This window comes from Sarcophilus harrisii, chromosome 1 (assembly GCF_902635505.1).
Source record: "Sarcophilus harrisii chromosome 1, mSarHar1.11, whole genome shotgun sequence".
NCBI lineage: Eukaryota > Metazoa > Chordata > Mammalia > Dasyuromorphia > Dasyuridae > Sarcophilus > Sarcophilus harrisii.
In genome coordinates this window covers 159,173,610-159,197,568 of record NC_045426.1, presented here as the reverse complement: position 1 = coordinate 159,197,568, position 23,959 = coordinate 159,173,610, and the positions used below count along the sequence as shown (strand labels likewise).

General features: G+C 38.4%; 1 protein-coding gene across 1 annotated transcript in view; it reads right to left on the bottom strand.

Annotated features, from left to right (window-relative positions):
• The window catches only part of PIK3R1 (phosphoinositide-3-kinase regulatory subunit 1), a 96,749-nt gene extending 76,224 nt beyond the window's left edge, over window positions 1-20,525 (bottom strand). Inside the window, exons 1-2 of the mRNA XM_031965863.1 lie at window positions 20,438-20,525; window positions 6,894-7,568 (exon numbers count right to left, since the gene is read on the bottom strand). Coding sequence (XP_031821723.1) covers window positions 6,894-7,227 — 334 coding nt within the window. The 5' untranslated portion in view covers window positions 7,228-7,568; window positions 20,438-20,525. The remainder of the gene's footprint in view (window positions 1-6,893; window positions 7,569-20,437) is intronic.
• Window positions 20,526-23,959: the final 3,434 nt, after the last annotated feature.

The following is a 23,959-nucleotide window of genomic DNA, read 5'->3' as shown; positions in this document are numbered from 1 at the left end:
TCTTAAAGTAATACTGAAAGTTCAAATGTATAAGCAGGGAAATAAACTTTCATCTCTCCCCAACTTCCCCCCATCAACTCATTTCCTTGTGTAGAAGAGGAAATGTAGACCCATTATCTATAGAATGTGGATTTGTGTATATGTTAAGGGAATGGAATGCCATTGTGTAACAAAACAAAATTTCTAGAACCAAGACCTTTCAATGTCTAAACTCCCTAAAGAAAAAGAACTCTATAAAAAAGTGAAGGAAAATAGTCAAAAGAGATAGAAACCCATAAGTTATTTTAATTGACAAAATATAATGTGTTTGAATAACTATCAAAGTCCAATGCAGTGAAAATAAATATAAGCAAAAGTTTTCTCTCTTTAGCACTATAATCACTAGAGACATTAATGAGCAGAAGTGATCTACTTTTATTTAAAAACCATTTATCCAAACTCGGCAGCAACATTTATATGTGGTTTTTTTTTCCAGAATGTTTTTTTAAAAGGTGGAATCAACAGTATCAGAGATGTAAGTCTAGAAAAGATCTTACAGACAAAGGCCAATGACATTTTACAAATGAAGAAATTGACAGAATTCTATATACATATATACACAGACATATATGCATACATACAGATACATGTGTGTATGTGCATGTGTGTGTACATACACACATATATATATTTATGTGTATTCCCCCGATCAGAGTCACAGAGCTAGTTTTTGAGATGGAATTCAAATTCAAGTCTTCCTGATTCCAAGTCCAGTGTTTTATTTACTTTCTACTCCCTGCCACCTCTAAAAATCATGCTGTGATAACTGACGGTTCTTATAAATCCTAAAAAGAAACTTAATAGAAACAAAAAGGAGATAAGGTGTCACAACAAAATGATTTATTAGCTCAAGAGATGATCTAACAACAGCATTCATGTAAATAAAAAGCCATAATGAGAAGGATGTTCATTTATTTTCTACCTCTTTGGGGAGACCTGAAATGAGAAAATGGCCTTAAATTAAAACAGGCAGGACTCTGGTTGGCCAAAGGTCTGGTTGGAATCTGTCCACAAAGCACTAAAAAAATAATAGAATGAAATGCTGAATATAAAGATATGCAGAATATGAGAGGCAGTATGAGCTCAGAGGTCACACAGCCCAGCCCATAATCTGACCCATAATTTCTTCTACAAGATCCAAGTTGCCAGCCACACTCTGCTTAATGGCCAAAGAGGAGAAATCCGCTCCCTTCAAGGAGGCCAATGGACTTTAGGGTTAGACCTAATTGTGGTAAAGACTTTTCTTTCCTGGGGTTTAAATTTACTCCTTTGCAACTTCTATCTACTACTATTATTTCTAGTTCTACCCTCTGGAGCCAAGCAGAACAAAGCTAATCTCTCTTCCACATGACAGCCGAGTCTTCTGGTCTCCAAGGTCCTATTCCCCAGTTCCTTCGACAAATCCTTTCAACGTCTTGTGCTCCAGTCACTACCCTGATGATTCTCTTCTGGACGCTCTCTAACTTGATTATTTCCTTTCTCATAAGAAGACCCAGAACTGAATGCAATATTCAGTGAATACAGTGAATACATGGCCTGACCAGGGCAGAGAAGAGAACTTTTACCTCTCATACTCTGGACACAAGTTTTCTTCTTAAAGTAGCCAGTCTATATGGGCTGCCACATCCCGCTGGGGATTCATGTTCAGCTTCCAGTCAAATATCTATCCCCAACCTCATTTTCAAAAGAATTATGAAATACAGATGCATACATAGGAAAACAATAAATACTACCCCATCCCCAACATCAAAAGAACTATGAAATATAGATGCATGTATAGGAAAATAATAAATACTACCCCCATCCCCAACACCATTTTCAAAAGAACTATGAAATATAGATACAAATATAGAATAACAATGAGAGTGATAAGGAGAGTGATTTATATGAATGAAGCTTTTCTGCTCCCACTGTTATCAGGGGGAAAAAAAATACAACCTTCTCTTTGTAAAATGACAGGGCTAAAATAGATGTCTTTTAAGTTCCCTTCTCCCTATCTGATATTGTAGTCAGATGCTATAGGATCTACTTCTGACTCAAGGGAGAAGTAATGAGAGAGGTTATGAGGTCTCCGTTTCTAGATAACTTGTAACAGAACAGATAACCATTCATCTAGTCAAAGATGAGGTCCATTTTACCTCTACAGTTAAGAAAAGACAAAATAAGAAGGAAGTGAAGTGAGAGCTCTAATCAAAGCAATAAGCAATCATAAATCCCAGAAGACACATGATAAAGTATGCTGCTCATCATGATATGACACAGAAATGATAGATTCAAGATACAAAATGAGACATTTTGGACATGGACAATGTGGGGAATTTAACATTTTACAAGGAGTTCCCCCATAATGGGGCAATTGGGGGGGGGGGAAGGGAAGCTAATAATAGGGTTGTCCAAAAGAGGAAAAAAAAGAAAAAGGTCATTGAAACTTCCCCCCAATAGCACAAGAGGACAGAAGGAAACACATTGCTCTGAAAGTTAAATATTGGTTAATGTTATACTTAAAAGGAAGAAATAACTGCACATTATTTTTTCTGTTCTACTTTGTACATGTAAATGCTCACTTTAGGGGGTAGTCAAGGAAGACAAGTTCAAATCAGGCCTTACACACTTAACACTTACTAGTTGTTGGGATGGACAGAAGGAAGGAAAGGAGGGAGGGAGAAGAAATGGTCACACTTCAGTATTTCTTTTTTAGTTCAAAAACAATATACCTTTTCTGTTTAGTTCTAAAGTCTTACAACCAATCACTGATAAGAAGACAACTAACATCATTGGTAACAGGGCAGCTTCTTAGGGGTTGTATCTAATTTTTATTCATGTATTCAATATAAAAGAAGGAAAGAAATGCTAAATCAACTAAAGTTTCTCTTATCTCAAAAGGGAAAAGAAGGGATAGAAGATTTAAGTTAAAAGTGAGGGATGGAAGATTTAAGTTAAAAGTGAAGTTCTCAACCATCTATAAAAAGGAAGGAAAAGAGGAGAAAAGATGATGTGCTTTCCTTACCCCTTCCCTAATCATTTCTGGCCTAAAACCATCTTTATTCAGTCAGTAGATTTTTACCATGACATACATTCCATTCACTATGTTTAAATGGTACAGTGAGAGTAATATCAGATGAAGCCCATTTCTCACCAACATAAATATTTTAAATAATATCCTGAGCACTTATTATTAGGGAGGAGCTATATATAATAGCTCAGACCTGGGTTTCAGGTCTGCAGATCTTCAAAAAAGGAAAACAATGGTAACTACTGAAAGGGAATGATATTAGGAATGAAAAAGAAAGGATTAGAGGAAACAAAATGAGCTTTTGTAGTCTTATAGTTTCACACATCACATACTAAATGTGTACCCAATTATGAAAGCTAACTCAGAACTCAAAATGGCCATCCCAGCTTTGAGACATAATACTCCCTTAGCTACATGCATTTTCAGAAACAGACTTTTATATTCTAACAATGTCTGGTCTTTCATATTGAAAAGGATTCTAGCCAAAAGTTAACACTTAAAAAAAATAGTAACAATGTTCTGCAGAATATAACACGTACAAAATTAACATGCAGCTCAAATCATAGATTCATCTTTTTTACTATAATGATCCATTACTATTTATGTGACAGAATTTTCCAAGATACTCTGATCAATAATGAGTAGTTCTATGCCTGGTCTTTGACCTCAATGTCTTTACATATCCAAAGTACCTTCCACCTCAGCTTCTTCCAGGACCTTCAATCAAAGAGAGTGGCTGGCTCAAAGCAGTTTTTTCTTAATCATTCACAAGATACTGGGTACCTTCCTCTCTCTTTTCCTTTCAGCTAACTTTTTAAGTGTCTTCATCCATTAGAATGTAAGCCCCTTTAGAACAGGCACTATCTTTGTTTTTCCTTACATTCCCTGACTAGCAAATGTGTGCAAAATGTGGCTGATTGGCTGACTCAATGTAGTAACCAATTAAACTGAATACATATGTCACAAATGAGTACTTGGGGAAAGAGGGAAGGGAAGAGAAAAGGCATGAATGCTAAATAATAATTACCATGTTACAATGAAGAAAAAAAGATATTTACCCTCCCTAACTTTCAGTTTGTCACTTTGATATTTTTTCAAGCAGAATACATGTTTAACCCAAAGGTATCCAACTTGTTTATTAGCAATTGCTAACATGCATAAAATTCATTCCTGTTGGCCTATTTTCCATAATAATCTGATTTGTCACTAATTCTATTGAATTATCATTGCACCTCTTCCCACTTTCTTCCCAAACTTTTATTTGTGTTTCTTCCTAATGTCTTTTTAATATTTATTTTCTCTCTTAGGCTATAACATTCATCAATCTGTATCTTTCTTTGGCGACTTCTTTTAAGACAAAGAAAATCAATTCCCTTTGTCTTGAAGAGTCAAATTTTAAAAGATTTCAATTAGTACTATAAACATGAAGTGAAATAATAAAGGATAATTTTTAAATGAGAAATAAAATTCATTAACCAATCAGGAAAGACATTTCTATTCCATTAAGATCAAGTTAACTATATTTATGGTTAGCTATATGGCATAGCAGATGGAGCACCAGAACTGTGAGAAAGAAGTGAGAAAGACTCCTTTTTATGATTTCAAATCTGGCTTTAGACACTAGTGTGACTCTGGGCAAGTCACTTCACTGTTTGCCTCAGTTTCCTCATCTGGAAAAAGAGTTGGAGAAGGAAATAACAAACTACTCTCCAATATTTTTGCCAAGAAAATCCCAAATGGGTTTACGAAGAGTTGGATATAACTGAACAACAAAAAACCCTATATTAATACTTGGAGTCAGAACTGTCAATTAAAATTACCGTTGACAGTAAAATTTTTTTTGACTTTACTGGAATTACTCTTGACAAATCTTTCTATGTAAATATGATTTTTCACAAATAGCTACCTCCAACCCACTTCACCCCTCCTTTTCAAAATAAGGTTGTGTATGTTATGGAACACTAGCTCCTTTTCCTCCTTCAAATACTCCTATTAAAAACTATTCTGCTTAAATAACGGTTTGATCATGTATACTTATTGTGTATCTAATTTATATTTTAATATTTTTAACATCTACTGGTCATCCTGCCATCTGGGGGAGGGGGTGGGGGGGTAAGAGGTGAAAAACTGGAACAAGAGGTTTGGCAATTGTTAATACTATAAAGTTACCCATGCATATAACCTGTAAATAAAAGGCTATTAAATAAAAAATAAAATAAAATAAAATTTAAAAAAATATATTCTGCTTAACTTTTTAAAATCTGAATTTAAATAAATAGCTTGCACAGTAGATTCACATAGATAAATATCTTTAGATAGACAGTGAAATTATGCAAAATCATTTCTGAATAGCAGTCTAAACTCAATATTTACTGCTAACTCATTACTTTTTACTTACATGCAAACAGAAATTAGACAAATTTAATTGTATAAATTTGCCCTGTTTAAGGAAGCAGCATCTTCTTTGAAGAAGAAAAACAACTTCTGGCATGACCTAGTAGATTTTATTAAAGATTCAGCAAATTTCTGGCTCTTAAATTTTTTTTTTTTAATTTTCCTATCCAACTACTCCAGATTACCAAGATAATTGGGTTCAAAAGTAGTTTTTATCCTCCTTTACTTCTACTTTCATCCACTCGATTTGGTCAGTGACAGAATAAATTATTATTAGTAGAAGTATAGTCCAACATTAGCAACATTAGAACTTCTTCCAGAAGTGTTATTGCGACATCACACACGGTGTAACTCATTATGCAACTTGGGCAAATATACTTCCTTTTTTTAATCAAAGAATGGAAAAAAAAAAAGTACAACACACAAAAATTATCTTGAGATATCCTAGCATGGCACAAATTAATTTTTACAATGTTTGCCCAAGTGGGAGGTTCTTTCCTATGTGAAGCAGCAATAAAAAAATCTAAGCCTTAAACCACAAAGCTGGCAAGGCAGAAGCTGTAACTCTACTTTGGTTTAGTAAAAATGCCAATAGCAATCAATCTCTGATAAACAATCTGAGTCCAAGTGACTTTGGTCATAATTTTTTTCAAAGCAAAGTTTTTTCCACATGTCACCCAACTAGAATATATGTTAATACCATAAAAAAAACTGCATTTAAGGAAAATAAAGCCTCTATATTTATATTAACTACAGGATTGTGTTTCAGCCACAGCATTCCTGGACAGGAAACCAAAAGGTAGATACAGGGTTAGAAAAACAATGGTTTCTTCTGTGCTGGATTCTGTGGTTATTTTATTACTCTCTACATTTTCCCAAACAAATACTCTAATAATAAATATGGCTAACTTTAAAAAGGCTGCCACCTCTAAGATTCCTGTTTAGCCAAATATCATAAGTTTTACAATAAGAATTGCCTTCCCTCTGAGATTTTAATTTACATTTTATATTATGTCCATTTTTTACATCTTGTTTCCCACTAGAAAATGAGTTCCTTGAGGGCAGAAATATTGTTTCACTGTTCTTTGTATCTGCAGTACTTAGCACAGTGCCTAGCACATAATAAGCAGTTAATAAAAGCTTGATAACTGAAAATGCATTTAATGTTTCCTCTGGAGAGTAACAAGAATTGCTACCCACTGTGACAGGATAGAAAGTATTTTAAATATAAAATATTTGAAACACCCCCACATACTAAGCAGCACTTCTACTAACATAACATAAAATATTCCATTCCTAGATTTGTAATAATAATGAAACATAGTTCTCACACAAGGCTTTTAGCTGAAGATAACTATGGGAATGAAATGATGCTTTAATGACCAAATGCAAATTTAATAGCTCTCTTTAACAGAGAGTTAGTCAGCAAGTACATGTCAATACTGACCTTGTTGCTCATTATCTGTTTCCAGTTTTGAAGAGCCCGGAGCTACAGGAAGGGGCCGGGGTGGACGAGGTTTTGGTGTAGGAGGTGAAATTCTTTTCCTTCCAATATATTCTACATAAGTTCCTGGAAAGTCCCCTCTTTCCCCTGTTGTTTCATTATAACCACTTAGCCAACCAATTTCATCAGGCTTTGCTTCTTCCCCTTCACTGAATCCAAGTGCTACTAAGGACCCTTTATTCACAGTTAATACATCCCCCACATGCAAGTCAATATCTTCTTCCCGTTCTTTTTTGTACTCATACAAGGCTCTATATTGGTATCCTTCAGCACTCATTTTTGCCAGTGTTAACAATTGCGTTTCGTTTATATGAGAAGAGCCTGGGGAGAATGTACTAAAACACCTAAAGTGATTCCAGAAAAAGTTAAAATTGAATTCTTCAAAGATTTAGAAAGAGAGGTGATCTGCCATTCTGCTGCCCATGTGTCCTCCATCAATGGTGTGGCAGGAGAACATAAGCCACTTCCTCTCTTCAGATGAGCTCCTTATCTCAATCCTCTGGGCTCCAAACATTTAGTGGAATTTCACAGTCAAATGCCATCCGTTGTGATGCTCTTGCCACTGACTGTCCGTCTGTCTTAAGATCTTACAGCTGTACCTTGCACACATTCTTTTACCTAGTAAAGAAGAAACAGAATACTCATTAACTTCAAACATTGCGTTTGTGCATTTAAAATTTGAATACCGTATCTTTTTATGTAAAGTGTAAAGGCTTAAGAGTTTCAGTTCAAAAAAGTTACAAAAAAATTTTTTTTAAAGTTTCACATTATATACTATGAATATATTATACAGACTTATTCAATATACAGCTTTATATATTGAATTTTATATATTTTGTTGAATATCATTTCAATATCCTATTCTATTGAAACAACAAATTTTTTTTAAGCAACTATTTATGTACTGGGCATATGAAAACAAAAACAAACATTCCTGGCCCTTGAGAGAAATGGTTTGTACAGACTTAAGAAAATTTTTTAAAAATAAATGGTAGTGGGGTAGGGGCACTAACAGTTGAAAATATCAGAAAAGATTTCATGGAAAAAGTTATCAGGTAAGCTGAGCTCTGAAGAAACCTAGGAATTCTAGGAAGCAGAAGTGAGGAAAGAATGCATTTCAAGTCTGTAGACCTATAAAAAACTTTTTAAGTGTACCAAACTGAAGTTACATTTTAAAACTTCAGTACCACAACAGCTTAAAATTCTGATCTTTTTTTAAAAAGAGCTAATTATAAATTAAATGGTTACATCCCGACACTTCCAAGTGTATTCATCTTTCCATAGTTAAAATCTTTCAGCCCAGCCTATTCCAAAGGCAATAGAAGTCTAAGGATAATTATGTGTGAAATAAATAAAGATATGAAAATCATTTGTAACAAGAACATTCATCTGGAATCATATTATTTTGTATCTCAATTCCATCAATTAAAAAAAGGAAATTAAAAAATTATATAAATGTGAGAAAACTCTTTTGTCCAATATCTATATTCAGAGAGTAGCTTTGTTTTTGATAGATCAAGAATCAAACTGAACATCCATTGCATGTCTAAGCTAACAAAAGACACTTTTTTTTAGTACTAAACTTCCAAGGTACTCCTATAATGAAGGCATAGAACTCATAAAAATATCCATATCTCCAAGTGTTTGAAGGCAGAGGTGGAGAACTAATTTTTCCACCAGGAAGCCAAAAGCCACTGGAGGGAGTCCCTGCCCAACTGTAGACTTCCACAGGCATCAAAACAAAATTAGAAGTGCAATGTACAAAGGAGAATCCAATTTTCACAAAATGCATGTGCCTCAGCTCCAGACTGGGAACTCTAGATCCTACCCTGTCATCCTGAACTCTTGACTGGCCAGAATTCTCCATCTCTAGTTTCCCCTACATCCCCCCATGTTGCTCTGATGCTATCTCTCAATACTATCATTTCTGTAAAGTACATCAATCAAATGCCCTATGCCCCTACTCACTATCCCCGATTTCCTAAATCAAAATATTCCCCCCTACCCAACCCTCAATACATGCTGTCTTCCGTGCGTAGATTATAATTTTTTTAAGACAAGAACCACTTTGCTCTATTTTCTCTCCAGCATCCAACACAATACTTACAGTATGTGTTCATTGTTATTTTAATCAAGAAAAATAAATCATTTATTCTTTTACATCTAGTGTATGAACATTATCAACACAAGGAACTCCCTCCACCAAAAGTCCTAGGCAGATACTGGAGGCACCTGGAGGATTAAGTGACTTGTTCAAACCCACACAATTGGGTAAAGAAAGGCAGAGTTTGAACCCAGGTCTTCCTTGCTCTAAACCCAATATTCCACTTTACCCTCATTGTTTGTGTCCTCCCTTCCTAGAGAGTCTAGCCTCCATGCTGGGGATCTTCCTTCAAGTCTCTCAGCATTATAAGTAGCACAAATGATGAATGTGGGCGGTCTATCTGTTATCACTTGCTCTTCTTGTATCCTATTTCCTTTTCCAGTCACAGATCCAGTTGATGGCATTGTTTGCCTGCAAATCACTGATGACGATACTAATAACAGTTCATATTTATATAACACTTTATAGGGTTTGCAAAGGAGATTTTTTTTTTTGGCACCTCACCCCACCCCAAGGGTTCCATGCTTTAATTTCAGAGGGTCAGTGAATTCAGAAGGGGAAAATATTACTCTTTATTTCTGTATAACTGGTTTCCTTTATGATCCTATGTATTTTAAGCATTAATAAACATGATTCTTAAGAGGATCCCCCCCCACTGACTTCCCCAGACTGCCCAAGAGGTCTATCACATACATCAAAGTTAAGAAGCCCCACTCTATGATTCTAAGAAGTGAACAAGGAGACTATGGGAGAGTCTGCCCTTAAGTCTTCCCTTTTCTCTTGATTGTTATTCCTATTCCCATGGAGTCCCTGGGGGTCTACACTTGACTAGTTTAGCTACCCAAGCCAGTTCTACAGGAGTGGTGCTACACTATTCAACAGCTTCAGTCTGCAGACTCCCAGGGTGTAGTGTCTCAGTTAACAGATCCCAGCCGCTGTATCTACTTTGGGAAAGTAGCAAAGGGAATGGTACTTGGGTAAGTTCTAAGGCGCTAAATGCTAAAATCTATTATTGCCACGTAAAAAAAAAAAAAAAAAAAAAAAAAAAAAAAAAAACTTTAAATCAGAGGGAATAAGTAAACCTTGTAAGCTTTTTATACCTGAAAATCTGGTGGCTCTCTGAAACTCTCACTAGATTAATCCCTTCAGGAATCAGGATTATTATCCCTGTACAACGTACTAGATACTGTGAAGCTCAAATGAGATACTGTATGTAAAGTGTCTTGCAACCTTTAAAGCACAACAAAGATATAAGTTTTAATTATTATTTCCTGCTGCCATCAGTTTTCCTACTGTTACATTAGGCTTTTCCACATGAGCTAGGGAGAAAGACTTCTCCCTCCAATTTCATATAAAACAAGGAGTTAATACTCCTTAATACTCTGGGAATCCAGAGTCAAAAACATTATCATTGTCTAAACCACTGGATTCCTCTTACCCCTCATATTGCTCCTGGGGATATTCTAGCTGGTTCAAAAGCCTTAAAAAGTAAAAAGTGCTCAACAAAGACTCTTAAAAAGAGTTCAGGACCTAATGTATACATATTGGCAGAATATTCCTAGTCTCCCAAGACACCAAGATAACATCCTCCCCAACTAGGTATCAATGTATCAATAATATAACTTTATATTCATGACCTCATTGGATCTTCACTACAAACATTTGGCATAAATGGCAAATAGTTTTATACAATGTTTATAAATGAGAGAACTAAGGAGATGAGAGCATAAATGGCTGACCTCCCATCTTATACCTATTATGAGGTTGAGGAAAAAAGGCCTATGGAGCTTTACATTTCTACTATCATAGCTTTCTATTCAAATTTAATATTCAAAATTCTTTTTCAGAGGTTTAAGATTTAGAGCTGAAAAGAGATCATGTAATCCAAACCTCCCATTTTATAGATGAGAAATTTGAAACCAAGTGACCAATTAAGTCACTTGCCCAGAATCATACATCTAGTCTCAAATTCAAATAGGGACTCCTAATTTGTACACAAGGAGCCCTAAGGCCACATACTGACTTTGTTTTAAAGTATAATATTATCTATATTTTCTTGCCTTCTTATTTATTTTGTTAAATATTTTCTAATTATGTTTATCTGGCTTAGGGATGTTGTAGTTTGAACTACTCTGCAATAGATGATCTATTTTGTTGATATCATTTAACTAATAGTAAAACCTTTCCAAATTACAAGTACAAAAATTTAAGACAAAGGCTTTTAGCCCTTTTATTTTTTTCTAATAACTAAAAAATTACCTCACAAAGACTAGAGATTAGCACAATACACTAAAATGACCTTATTCTGGATTAATTTTATTAGGTACAATAGTCCTGGTCCCTATTAGTACACTTTTGCCTTAGTCTTTTAGACTAGACTAAACTTTGGTAGCACTAAAATGCACATACCATACATTTAGCTCGAGAATATATATCATCTCACTACTAAAATAATGGGAAATTTTAGATTATAAAACTTTTTATGTTCAAAAAGAAACAGAATTATATGAGTGCTGTAAGAATTGTTCGGCATAGCCCTATTCACAGATAATTGGCAAAGGCAAATTTAAACATTTTTTTAAAATGTTTTAATGTTAAAAATTTAAAATATTTTAATTTTTAAAAATGATTGGAATAATAATAGCTGACATTTGGATAACAAGAAATTTTGAACAACACTTTACATAGGTAGAAGTAGGCACTCTACTTATTATTTCTCATTGTTTATAGACAATAAAACTAAGACGCAGAAAAGATAAGCCAAAGATTAGAGATAGGTCCAAAAGTCAATCCACTGTACCAGGCTTTCCTTCCCACAGGTTTAAAGAGCAGAAAATATTAAGAAAAAGCAGCTCTAAACTTTGTTAAGAATGTTGCAATTGGAGGCCCACTAGGTGGCACAGTGGATAGAGCATCAACCCTTTAGTCAGGTGGACTTGAGTTCAAATTTGATCTCAGACACTTCCCACTTCTTCTACTTAGCCATTTGAGTCTAGGCAAGTCACTTAACCCCAAGTCCCTCAGGCAAAATAAATAAACAAATAAATGAACGAAACACTATCTTAATACATATTTGAAAAAATAAGATACTATTGAGAAAAAAATACAAATAAAAATTATTAAAAATATTGCAATTATACACACAAAAAAATAACATTAGTACTAATGCAAGTTTTTGCCTTTCTAAATTAAGTCAAGTTTAATATTTTTTTTTAAATCTGATCATTGAGAATGTCCAATAAAATAGGAAGGTGAAGAAATAAGATGAAACATTGACTCCGAGTCTCACAATACAAACTTTGTATATTGATTAACTAACTAGAAATCTGCCTAAAATGACCTAAAAATTGTATGTATATATATATATATATATATATATATATATATGTGGCCAGAATTTGAAATTGAAAGGAAGATAAAAATCTGCAACATGAAAAGTGAACCAATACAAAAAAAGATCAATTTCCAGCATTTTCAAAATCTGCCTTTCAAAATGCAACCAAGTGACTTTTAGTAATAAATTATAGCATTACTTTAATTTAATTTAATAATTTAGTAACACAAATTATAAATTAACCTCTCTAAAATGCTTAGCAAATTCCAAAAGTTTATACACACAAAGTCAAAAAGCATTTCTTGTATTCCTCCTTTGTAGGCACTATGCTAAGTGCTCGAGATACAAAGAAAAGCAAAAGACAGCCTCTGTTCTCAGTTTACAATCTAAATAGAAGAGACAATATACATGCAACTGTGAACAAAGAAAATATACTTAAAATAAACTTAAGACAATCAACAGAGAAAACCCAAGAGCATTAAGGGGGATTGGTGGGGGATTGGTGGGGATTTCTTGCAAAGGATGAGATTTCAGATGAAACTAAAGAAAGCCAGGGGGCAGGGATAGAGAGAGAGCATTCCAAGCCTGGGCAACAGATAGTGAAAACGCCCAGAGTAGATAGACAAAAGTGTCTGATTTGAGGAATAACAAGGCCAGTGTCACCAGATCAGAGTTGGGAGGAGAGGGGGATTGTATAAGGAGTCTTGAAAGACAGGAATGGGTTACCTTGTGAAAAGCTCTGGATGGCAAAGAGAATTTTATATCTGACTTTAGAGGTGATGGGAGGCACTGGAGCTTACTGAATACAAAAGTGATGTGGTCAGACCTACACTTTAGGAAGATTAATTTGACAGCTGGATGTAGGATGGATAGAAGGGAAGAGATTTAGGATATAGGGAAACAAACCAGAAATCTATTGTAATAATCCAGGCATGAGGTGATAAAGGGCTATATCAGTGTGAAGAAGAGAGAAGGAGGTACATAGATGTTCCAATGGTAAAATCAATAGGAGTTGGAAAAATATTGAATATGGGGCATGATATAGAATGAAGTACCTGGATGGCAGGGAGGATACTAAAGTCCTCAACAGTAAATAAATTCAGAAGGGCAGACAGTTTGGGGATGAAGAGGGGTAGATAATGTTTAATTGGCAGATTAGCAAAGAGTTTAGTTAAAGCTGGTTAAATTGATCTGAGAATCACAAGCATAGAGATGATAACTGATTGCACGAGAGCTGACAATAAGATTATGGAATGAGACAGCATAGAAGAGAGGTCAGGGCAGACTCCTGAGGAACACCTCTTCCTTAGTGGGATGAAGATCCAGCAAAGGAGATGAAAGAAAAATCATACAGGAAAGAAAACCAGCATAGAGAAGTGTTATAGAAATCTAAAGAGAAGAGAGTATCAAAGATCAACAATGTTAAAGACTGCAGAGAGAGGTCAAGGATGAAGTTGGGGGAAAAGACCATTAGACTTAGTAATTAATTACTATGGTGCCTTTGGAGAAAGCAATTTCAGTTGAATGATGAAGTCAGAAGCCAGACAGTAGAAAGTTAATGAGAAAGGAAAAGAAGAAGATGCATCAATTGTAGCCTTCTCCAAGAGTTCAGCCATGAAAGGTAAAAGAGAAGCGGGATGAGAGCTTGTGGAGATGGATCAAGTGAAGGTTTTTGAGGATGGGGCAGACCCTGGGCATGTTTGTATGCTGTGGAGGAAAGTCAGCAGACAAGAAGAGATTGAAAGTCACTGAGAAGTAGGGAACAAGTAAGACATGGAGCAATGTGTTGGGGGGAGAAGACAAGATGGAATGGAATCATTTGAGCATACGGAAAGGAGTTAACCTTGGAAATAAAGACTACCTTTTCATGTAAGACAAGTGAAGGAAAAATTAATGGCAGACAGGTCATGAGATGACTAAAGAAAGGGAAAAAGAGCTCCTATTGAATGGACTCAATTTTTCCGGTAAAATAAGAGGCAACGTTCTCAGTTGGAGGGTGGGAAGAAGGTAGTCATGAGAGATGGGAGGAAGAATGAAAAGGTTTGGAGGCTACTGTGGAGAAAGAATCAAATTAAAAAATACAAAAGGATTGTCTTGCAGCACTGAGACTCCGGTTGGAGTTATGTACCATAAATCTCTTGTATTGAAGTCAGCATGGTTTCATGATTTTTTTTTCCAACTTCATTCAGCAATGTGTGTAGGAGGAAAGTGGAAGTGATCCAAGGCTGAGGCTTGACAAGGCAAGATCAGAGATAAGATGAGGAGGCATGGAACTCAAAAGAGGAGGAGTATAGAGTTGAACTGGTTCACCAAAGGGTCAAAATGGAAAAGGGATGAGAATATAGCAAGTGCAGGGGTAACAACCTGTAAAAGAACCAAGGGGTCAAGTGATTGGAAGTTACAGGCTAGATGAAGAATAGAGTTTAAGGGCTACAAGACAGAAGGAGACAATAAAGACAATAAAATAGATAAGGGAATTTCAGACTGAATTAGGATCAAAAGATCCTAATAATAACTAATAATATCCTAAAATAACTTATTTAGAATAATTAAAATTTTAAAAATTCAATCAAAAACTGGGATGGCATCTCAAATTCAACATGTCCCAAAGAAATCATCTTTAACCCCAAACCATTTCTTCTTTTTAACTTCCATAATCTTGTTGTAAGGCACCACATTTCTTCCAGTCACTTCACTGACAACTGACAAATCTCAATTATCCAAACACCTGCCAGGTCTTTCAGATTCTATGTTTGCAAATTCTCTCACATCACTTCCATTCTCTACACTTACAACAACCTCAGTTCATGTCTTCATCACCTCTTTTTTAGATTATTAGCCAAAGATTTTTCACTGGTCTTTCTACCCTCTCCTGATCTCCTCACCCAAATCTATCCTCCAAAAAGCTGCTAAAATGATACTTCTCAAAAATATAATAAGTCTGATCATATTGTTCTCCTGCTTAATTATCTCCAGTGGTACCCGATTTCCTCTAAAAAAAACTATAAATACCTCTTTTTAAATACTGAAAGTCCTTCACAATCTGGCAGCAGACTACTATCACTTCTCAGGCTTCTTACTCATTATCTCTTTGACACAGCTGACATTCTAGCCCTTCGTGTAGCAGTGGATAGAGTGCTGAGCTTGGAATCAAGAAGACCCGAGTTCAAATCAGGGCTCAGACACAATAGTTTGATTATGGCATATTGTTGATGTTACTTCCCTATGGCACCGTTTAAGACAACTTTACCTGGGTATACCTGGACACACATTTCTCACTTTGAGTAGAGCTTCTGCAAGATACAAATCTACTAATTACAAAATGCTTTTCTCACAATAATCTTGGGAAGTATTATTATTAAGCTTTCATTTTAGGTCCCACAATTAGTGAAAAAGTTGAAATCATGAGTTGCACCCAGGTCTCCTGACACCAAGACATCCTCTCTCAACTACAGCCCTTTGCCTGTCTCACCACATCAAGATATCTAACTAAAAGAGGTCAAATTCACAATTCTGAGAAACCTACTGAATTAGCTTAAATTTAGAAAAAATGAGCTTGGAAAAACTGAGTCCAAATGCATCACACTGGGCATAATTTGAATTATTATGGTATGAGAGATAAATAAGTGATATATTAAGATGAGATGGCACAGTAGAGTGACAGTCCCGGACTCAGGAGGACTCAAAATATTTACTAGCTGTGAGATCCACGGCAAGTCCCTTAATCCCATTTGCCTCAGTTTTCTCATCTGTAAAATGAACTGGAGAAGGAAATGGTAAAGTACTCGACTATATCTGCCAAGAAACAATACTAATTGAGTATACAAGAAACTACAACTTCAGGAAATATACAATCTAGCTGGCCAAATAAGATTAATACAAGTAAAATGATTAGGGAATGATATATCAACACAATAGGCAATTATATGTTAATAATCTGTGTATTCAGTTTAATAAATGTCTGCTAATTAACTCAATAGCTAGTTGATAAGAACCCTCCGTGTTAGAAAGATTATTGTAGGAAATAGTAGAAACTCCTAATAGATATCCTAGGGTCTAAATTTTGAGGATTTATGACTATAGCACCTAAATCCAAAGCACCAAGAAAAGATGTAGTTCTTCCATGCAACATTCCCTTGATAATCACAGTTATAAGAAACAGAAAAGTACTTTAGATTTAATCATCTAGTTAGAACACAAGTTGCTTCCATATTTTCTATTCAGTGACCTTCACCAACTCAAGTATGACAACCACTTTCTCCTACTGAATCTCAAAGCAATGGTTCAATTTAAGAGAAATCCAGGGTCAAAAGATTAGATCCACACCCCTTAAAGATCTGTCCTTCTCTCATGAGGTCACAATGGTGACCCAAAGATACTCAAAGATGGCACCACTATTCAATCTGGGAGCAAAGTCAGCTACCTGCCTATTCAGAGCCCTAATTCTTGCCAATCACCTCACTTTTCTATCACTGCAATTCAAGAAAGAAAGCAAGAAGAAAAAAGGTGGGGCAATCCACCTGAGTTTTATTAATTTACAACTCCCATTGAATTTTCACTCACTTTCAACTATGACCTGTGAGACCAAAAAAAAAAAAAAAAGACAACAGACATTCCTTTTGAGTTCATCATTAATTGGAACTCATCTTCACTATGTCCAAGCTATGGGTATGGATTCTCACAAAAATAATGCTTAGAGAATATAAGTGACAAAAGGCAATCTGAAGTTGGTATTGGCAATTGAATTATGTTATTGGGTTTTTTTTTTCTTTTTTCTTTTTTTTTTTTTTTGGAAGAAAGACACTACACAGATTTAATATTTCTTTAAAATCAAACACATGTCAAACAAATTAAAACATTTCTTGGAATATGCTATCTTCATATTGTTTGGTTTAATATGGATAACAGCCTGTAATTTCCTTCCTTTTAAGTAGGAACCATTATAAAACTGTATCTATGACAGGTAGGGAGAAGAATTTTTTAAAAAATAACAACCACCTGACAAGTGACCCAAATATGAAACCTGAATTACAATTTAAGTTTTGCTGGAGGGGTTGTAGAATTCCTTGTTATATCTTCAGTAAAGTGGAGGGGAGGGGTGGAACCCACTAAATGAGTATTGCATTATCATTACCTCTATTCTCTTTGTCTAGTGAAAAATTCTGTATACTCTCAAAACATCGGTTGGGGAGATGAGAAAATGAGGAATACAAGTAAGCATCCAATCATCTCAACAGGCATTTTCTCCTACATCTCAAACACTGGAGATTATTAATAATGACCTTAATAATAACAATAACAATAATAATAATAATATATGGGAACTTCTTATCTATCTTAATTTCCACCAAACCAAACTACTTTAATTTGTTCAGTACCTCCTTCACTTTAAATTATTTATGTGTCTGAAAAAAAAATTAATAAAAGTCTAAAACTCAGATAAAATGGATTTGTTTTACTGACTCTGTGTATAATTTAATGTCATAGATTCTTTTAAAAAATTTCCTAAACCCCATGAAAAATGAAAATTTGTATCATTCCAATGTGAAAAATAGATGTACTATTCCAATGTGAAAAATGGATATAGGTGTTTCTTAGTGGAAAAATATTTAAAATAGTGACTTTTGATAATTAAAGTGAGCTTTACAAGTTAAGTCTGAGACCACAAACAAACCTGAGAAACTTAGTTTTTATTGTTCTTCACCCAAAAGGCATTGTGCCCTGCTTTAAAGACCCTAAATGAAATGTTCTCTTGATAAAGACACATTCTAAAACCTGCCAGCAGCAATCACGAGATGCATTATCTGACTACTACACTACTTCTGCTTCCCAAAACCAACAATTTATGCTTCTAGAATATTTTACACCAACCTAGTTTGAACCGAAAACATAATAATTGACAATATTTTTCAAAAATCAAGCCATTCCAACAATAAGCAACTAAATCTTTTGCCACTTATTACAGATGTGAAAAGATACAATAATATCAATATGGGAAACAACAGATGTTTGTCTGCACAGACCACAAATTTTGCAACTCAAGAGCAGGCCCAAAGTCAAGATAATAAAATTAAAACCTGTAGCCATTTAAAAACCAGTATTAATCCACCCCCTGGAGCACAAGTCTCCTTGTCCATGTAATCAAGAGAAAGAATTAACAAATCCCTATGGAAAAAGCAATGTGTCCCTGTGGAATCTACCAGTGTCTGGCAAATAAAAGCTTCCTACTAAGAGTCAGCAGTGGAATTATTCAACATTCTCCAAGACAAGTCTGCTCCAGCCTGTCTTTGGAGTTAAGATCCTAAACTTTAGATTCAATTATCCAAGACTAAAAGGTCACTGTACTATACCATCACAGTCCTCTAGGGAGAAAGATTGTGTTTAAAATATTTGCTCTTTCCTGAGTAAAATACTTGTTTCTAGAAGTTAGCCAACTTGGACTTCTAGGAATACCACATCAAAATGAAGTACTATCTGCATGTTATAACCACTAATGCCAAATACCCTTTCCCCAATAACACTATAATCTGTCAATAAATTATTGCCACATACAGTAAGTGCCATATAAATGTCTGTTGATTGATGGAAATAAGATTCTAGTTTTCAAAAGTGAGTGGGGAAAAAAGTCACTAATCCTATCTTAGAGAATGAGCTCTTGTGTTTGATGAAAACAGAATCACTTTTCTATTGTTTTTAAAAGCTTTCTGAAACATAATGCACCTAATTACTAAAAAGATATTCCAGAGAAAAAAGTGCAAGTCTTTGTTGTTTGCAGGATAACAGCTAAAAAGCTTACACAATCCACATAGAATTAACATTCTCCCACCTGATACAAAATCCAAGACTTTTCCTTATCCATGCATAGTTCTCATTGAAAGCTAAAAGCCCCAACAATCCACGCTGAAATGACCACCTCACTTCATTCAAAATCTCTTGATCCATTTGCAGTTCTAGCAGAAAAATCCCTAACGCTTTTAAAACCCCGGGAAAAAAAAAATCCAAATCAGTAGCCCCAACGCTGCTGCAAAGCGCACAGGAGGCTCTAACGGTGGACAGATCTGTCCAAGACAGCAACAGCCCGCAGAGAGGCAAGTATTTTGCCTAAATGTAGTTCACAGTTCTGCTTTCGACACTGACGGCCATTGACTCTCTTGTACCGAGCCTGAACGTGGCTTGCAAAAGTGCATTAATGATTTTCTAAAAAGTGGGTTGTTTTGGGGGGTTGGGGGGGGTGAGAATGTGGAAAGGGTGAAGGTGTATTTTCTGCCCCGGGTGAAAGTGACGGACGCTTCCCAAAGACGCTACAACAGACGGTTCGCTTTGCACATCCTCACTTTCCCTCCCCACCCTGTCTCCATGTTGCTGGGCAGGCCTTCCAGTTTCGCATCGAGGACCTAACGGGAGGGGGTCCATCGAGGCGGCGGAGAGAACGACCCCGGCGCCGGTCTCTCAAGGCGCATTCAACATCTGCCCGGCCGGGGGCAAACAATGCGCGCCCGGCGGGACTGGGGGCACCGCTCGGCCCCCCCCACCCCGGAAGAGGAGGGCGTCAGACGCCGCAGCGGGGCTTGCGGGTTAGCGCACCCCTCGCCGGCCTCCTCTCCCCCGGGGAGAAGGGCCGGCTCCCCGGGGAGGGCGCCTTCCTCTCAGAGTCCGGCGATCCGGGGGCAGCGGCGGCCGCGCCCGCGGGGAAAATGAGGGAGAATACCGGGGGGCTCGGGCGCTGAAGCAGGGCCCCCGCCGGCATCGCCCCCCGCCCCAGAAAGGCGCCCCAGGGAGAGGAGGGATCCGCGGCAGGGGCGAGGCAGACCCCTCGGGCCCCGACGCCGCGCACGGAAGCGGAGCGCAGCCCCGGGAGCAAGGGGCGGCACGCGCGCCCCGCCGGTCAGGAGGCAGCTCGGGCAGGCTGCGGGGCTACAGCCGGGGCTACAGCCGGGGCTACAGCCGGGGCTACAGCCGGGGCCAGGCTTGGGTGGAAGCGGTGGCTGGTGACAGGAAGAGAACGGGGCACCGCGCTCCCGCCCCGAGCCCAGCCCCCGCACCCCTTACCTTCCCCGCAGCTTCGCTTCGCGGGCGGCGCGGCCTCCGCGTTCCCGCAGACACCTCGGGACGGATGCGCGGGCCTCGGCCCCGCCGCCTCGCTGCCCTTCCTCTCGGCGTCGGCGTCCTCCTTCCCCCGCCGCCGCCGGCACTCTGCTCTCCCGCTGCCCGCTCCCAGCTTCCTCCAACTCCGCTCTAGCAGCCGCCGGCGCCTGCTCTCCACCGGAGCTGCCCGTAGCCCCGCGCCGGCCCCGCCCCCAGCCCGGCCCCCCGGCTCTCCCCTCCCCCGCGCCGTCTCCCAACCAGGGCCCGGGCTCCCGCCCCTTCCCCGCCTCCCTCCGGCGCCGCCGCCGCCGCCATTCACCGCGCTGCCCACTGCCCGCCGGCCAATGAGCCCCCGCGGGGGGTGGCGGAGATCCGGCCCGCCGGCCCCTTCCTGCGCCGCGCCCAGCCCCCCGCGCCGGCCGGGCCTCGGGCCGTGCTTCCCTCTCCCCCCGCTTCCTCCTGCAGCCGGCCAACCTGCGGCGGCTCCCGGGCGAGCAAGCTCCGCTCCGGCCCCTCTGGACTGATGCCCGCGAGCGCGCCGAATCCCCGGCCGCAGCCCGGGGCACTTGGAGGGGCGGTGTGCGGCCGGCTCGCGCGCGTCCCTCGGAGGGGCGTCCCTTCCCCCGCTCCACCTAACCCCCCCCCCCCATCACCGCCCACGCCTTGTCTCAGCCGCGCCGGAGCTGCCCCGCGTAGGGCGCCCGCGCTTGTGCCCCTAGCAAGCCAGCCGCGGAGTCCGCGCACAGCCCGGGCTCCCCAGCTTCCCGCCTCGGGGCAGTGAGAAAAGCGCTGAGAGGCTAAGGCCCCGGCCGTGAATCCCCGGGGCTGGCAGCCAACTCACTGACCCCGAGACTGAGCGCCTGTGTGAGGGAGCATCCCTCTCACGAGGGCAGAAAGCGGAGCGAGGAAAGATGTGTGAGTGTCTGGGCTCACGTTGATTAAAACCATTCCCTCTTGTGGTATCGAAGCAAATGTAGGTCACTCTGTAAGGCAGATTGACCCCGTTATCGCTAATTGTCTCCTCTCCGGGTTCCCCAGTCCCACCCGGGGATGTGGTTGGAAGAACGGAGCGGGGTAGGGAGGGAAGGAGGAACAAAAGCCCACTTGATTTTTGTGGTTGGCATCAGGTTGGTGTCGGTTTCCACAGCCCAAATGGAAGAGGCCTACATTTAAATGTAAAACCAGTATCTTGTTTCCCATTAAATATTAGCCAATTAAAACATGCATTTCCCTCACCCCGCCCCCTTTTTCAAGTAGCTCTAAAACCTTCTTCCTGCAATTTTGCGGGACAAAGTTCTTTTTTGGCCTTCCCTAAAACTTGAATTAAAGACCCTGCATTTCCTGCCAAAATAGAATGGACTGGCATAGAATACTTTTTAAAAATACTAGTGGGCAGAACTAATCAGTATTGTGAGTTCTTTTGAATGAGACAATGCTAGGTCACTTTTCGGGGCAATAGCTTTGTGAAAAATGATGCACATTTGGAAACGTGGAATAATGGGGAAGAACTACAAGGAGGGGGAAAGAGAAGTCCGCTTAAGAGTCACTGTCAGTTCTCTTGCTAGCTGATAATTTTGCAATAGTCACTTAGCTTTCTGGACCTCTATTTTCACAGTGGTGAAATGAGGAGGGTTTGGAGTCTCATCTCCTAGATAACCCTGCTGTTCTGTGATTCTGGTATTGGCTTTTTTCAGGAGCAAGGAGGAGCTCATGCTGGCTCATGATTCTCGGAATTTTTTTCTTTTTCTTTTCCTTGTAGGATCATGGCTTTTCTGAAACCCATAAACAGCATGTGCAGCATAATTATTCAAAAGAATGGGGAGGTATAAATATAAAAGTTTGGTCCCAAATTCTGCATAAGCGCGCATAAAAAAATTATTTAACTACAAATCAAGTATGAAAGGATGCCTTCTAACAGTGTCATTGAAAAAAAAAGTGTGAAAGGTTGTTTTCTAGCTATTTACTTGAGCTAGAAGGCCAACAGTTACGATGGTGAAAGCAGTTAGAAGGCTTCCTTGTTTAAACTTTTCCATTTCCTTGGGAGAATGCTGCTGAGTACTTCAAACCCAAAGCTTTATTTGCATTCTTGCCAAGCACATCCAAGCTAAAGGTACAGTATTTCTTGAATTCAGTCATTCATTTGCCCTGGCTTAGAATGAACATGATGGTAGGGATGAACATCCAATAATTCAGGAAGTACACTAGAATGATCAAGAAAATCAGAAGCCCTTGCTGCTGATATTTTATGTTCCCATTCTTTCTACATAAATTTTATAGATAAATCTTAAGAGAGATTCAATGATTTGTCCTTCCTCCCAGAACAAGTGTCTAAAGCAGAATTTTAATCCGGGATTTCCTAGACTAGGGCTAAGTGGGGCAGTGAATGCAGCCCTGGGCCTGAAGACAGAAAGATATGTTCCTGAGTTAAATCTGACCTCAGACACTTACTAGCTGTGTGATCCTGGGCAAGTCACTTAATCTTGCTTGCCTCAGCCATCTCATCTGTAAAAAGCTGGAGAAGGAAATGTCAAACTATTCCAGTATCTTTGCCAAGAAAACATCCCAGATGTCACATGATCTTGCATAAGACTGAAATGACTGAACAACAGCTTCCTGACTAAGCCTATCACACTTTCCATAATGCCAAACTGCTTATTTTCAAAGTTTGAATATTTTCAAATACTAAATGTTGAATATTCTTAGAAAATAGGAACATTGCAAATGCATAATTGACATTCTGATATTAAAACAAAATCCATTTTGTTCATGGAGTCTTCAGTGTTTTTTGTCCTTTTTGCATGTGAAGAGACACTGAGTTCTGAGTGATCTCAGTGGACACCTTTGTCATGGGAAGGACAGCCTAAGCCAGTGGGAAAAAACACATTTTGGAGTCATAGGGTCAGAGTTTTAGTCTTGCCATTTCTTCCCTATATAACTTAGGCAAGGTCTTTTCCCCTCTCTGGGCCTTATTTTCCCCATCTTTAAAATGATTGATTTGGACCAGATAACATCTTGAGTCCCTTCCAGGCCTTAGAGATTTGATCTTATGAACAAACATTTATGAATCTACTTTATAATCTTTTTTGGGTTTTAGTTTTTTTTTTTTTTTTGGGGGGGGGGTAGAGATATTAAAGTGGTTTGCCATTTCCTTTTCTAGCTCATTTTACAAATGGAGAAACTAATGAAAACAGGATTAAGTGACTTGCCCATGATCACAAAGCTAGTAAGTGTGGGACTGGATTTGAACTCAGGAATATAAGTCTATACTGCTTTATTGACTGCACTATCTACCTATCCCATCTAAACTAGAGCTTTAAAGTCCTTCTAGTCTAAGTCTATGGTTAGAACTTCCATTCTGTTTATTTGTATCTATATTTCTTCTTGGAGAACTTGGATGCTTTTTGTCAGTCTCTGTATGTCAGGCACGGTGTTAAGAACTTTACAATATTATCTCATTTGATCTTGACAATAATTAGTTGATATTAT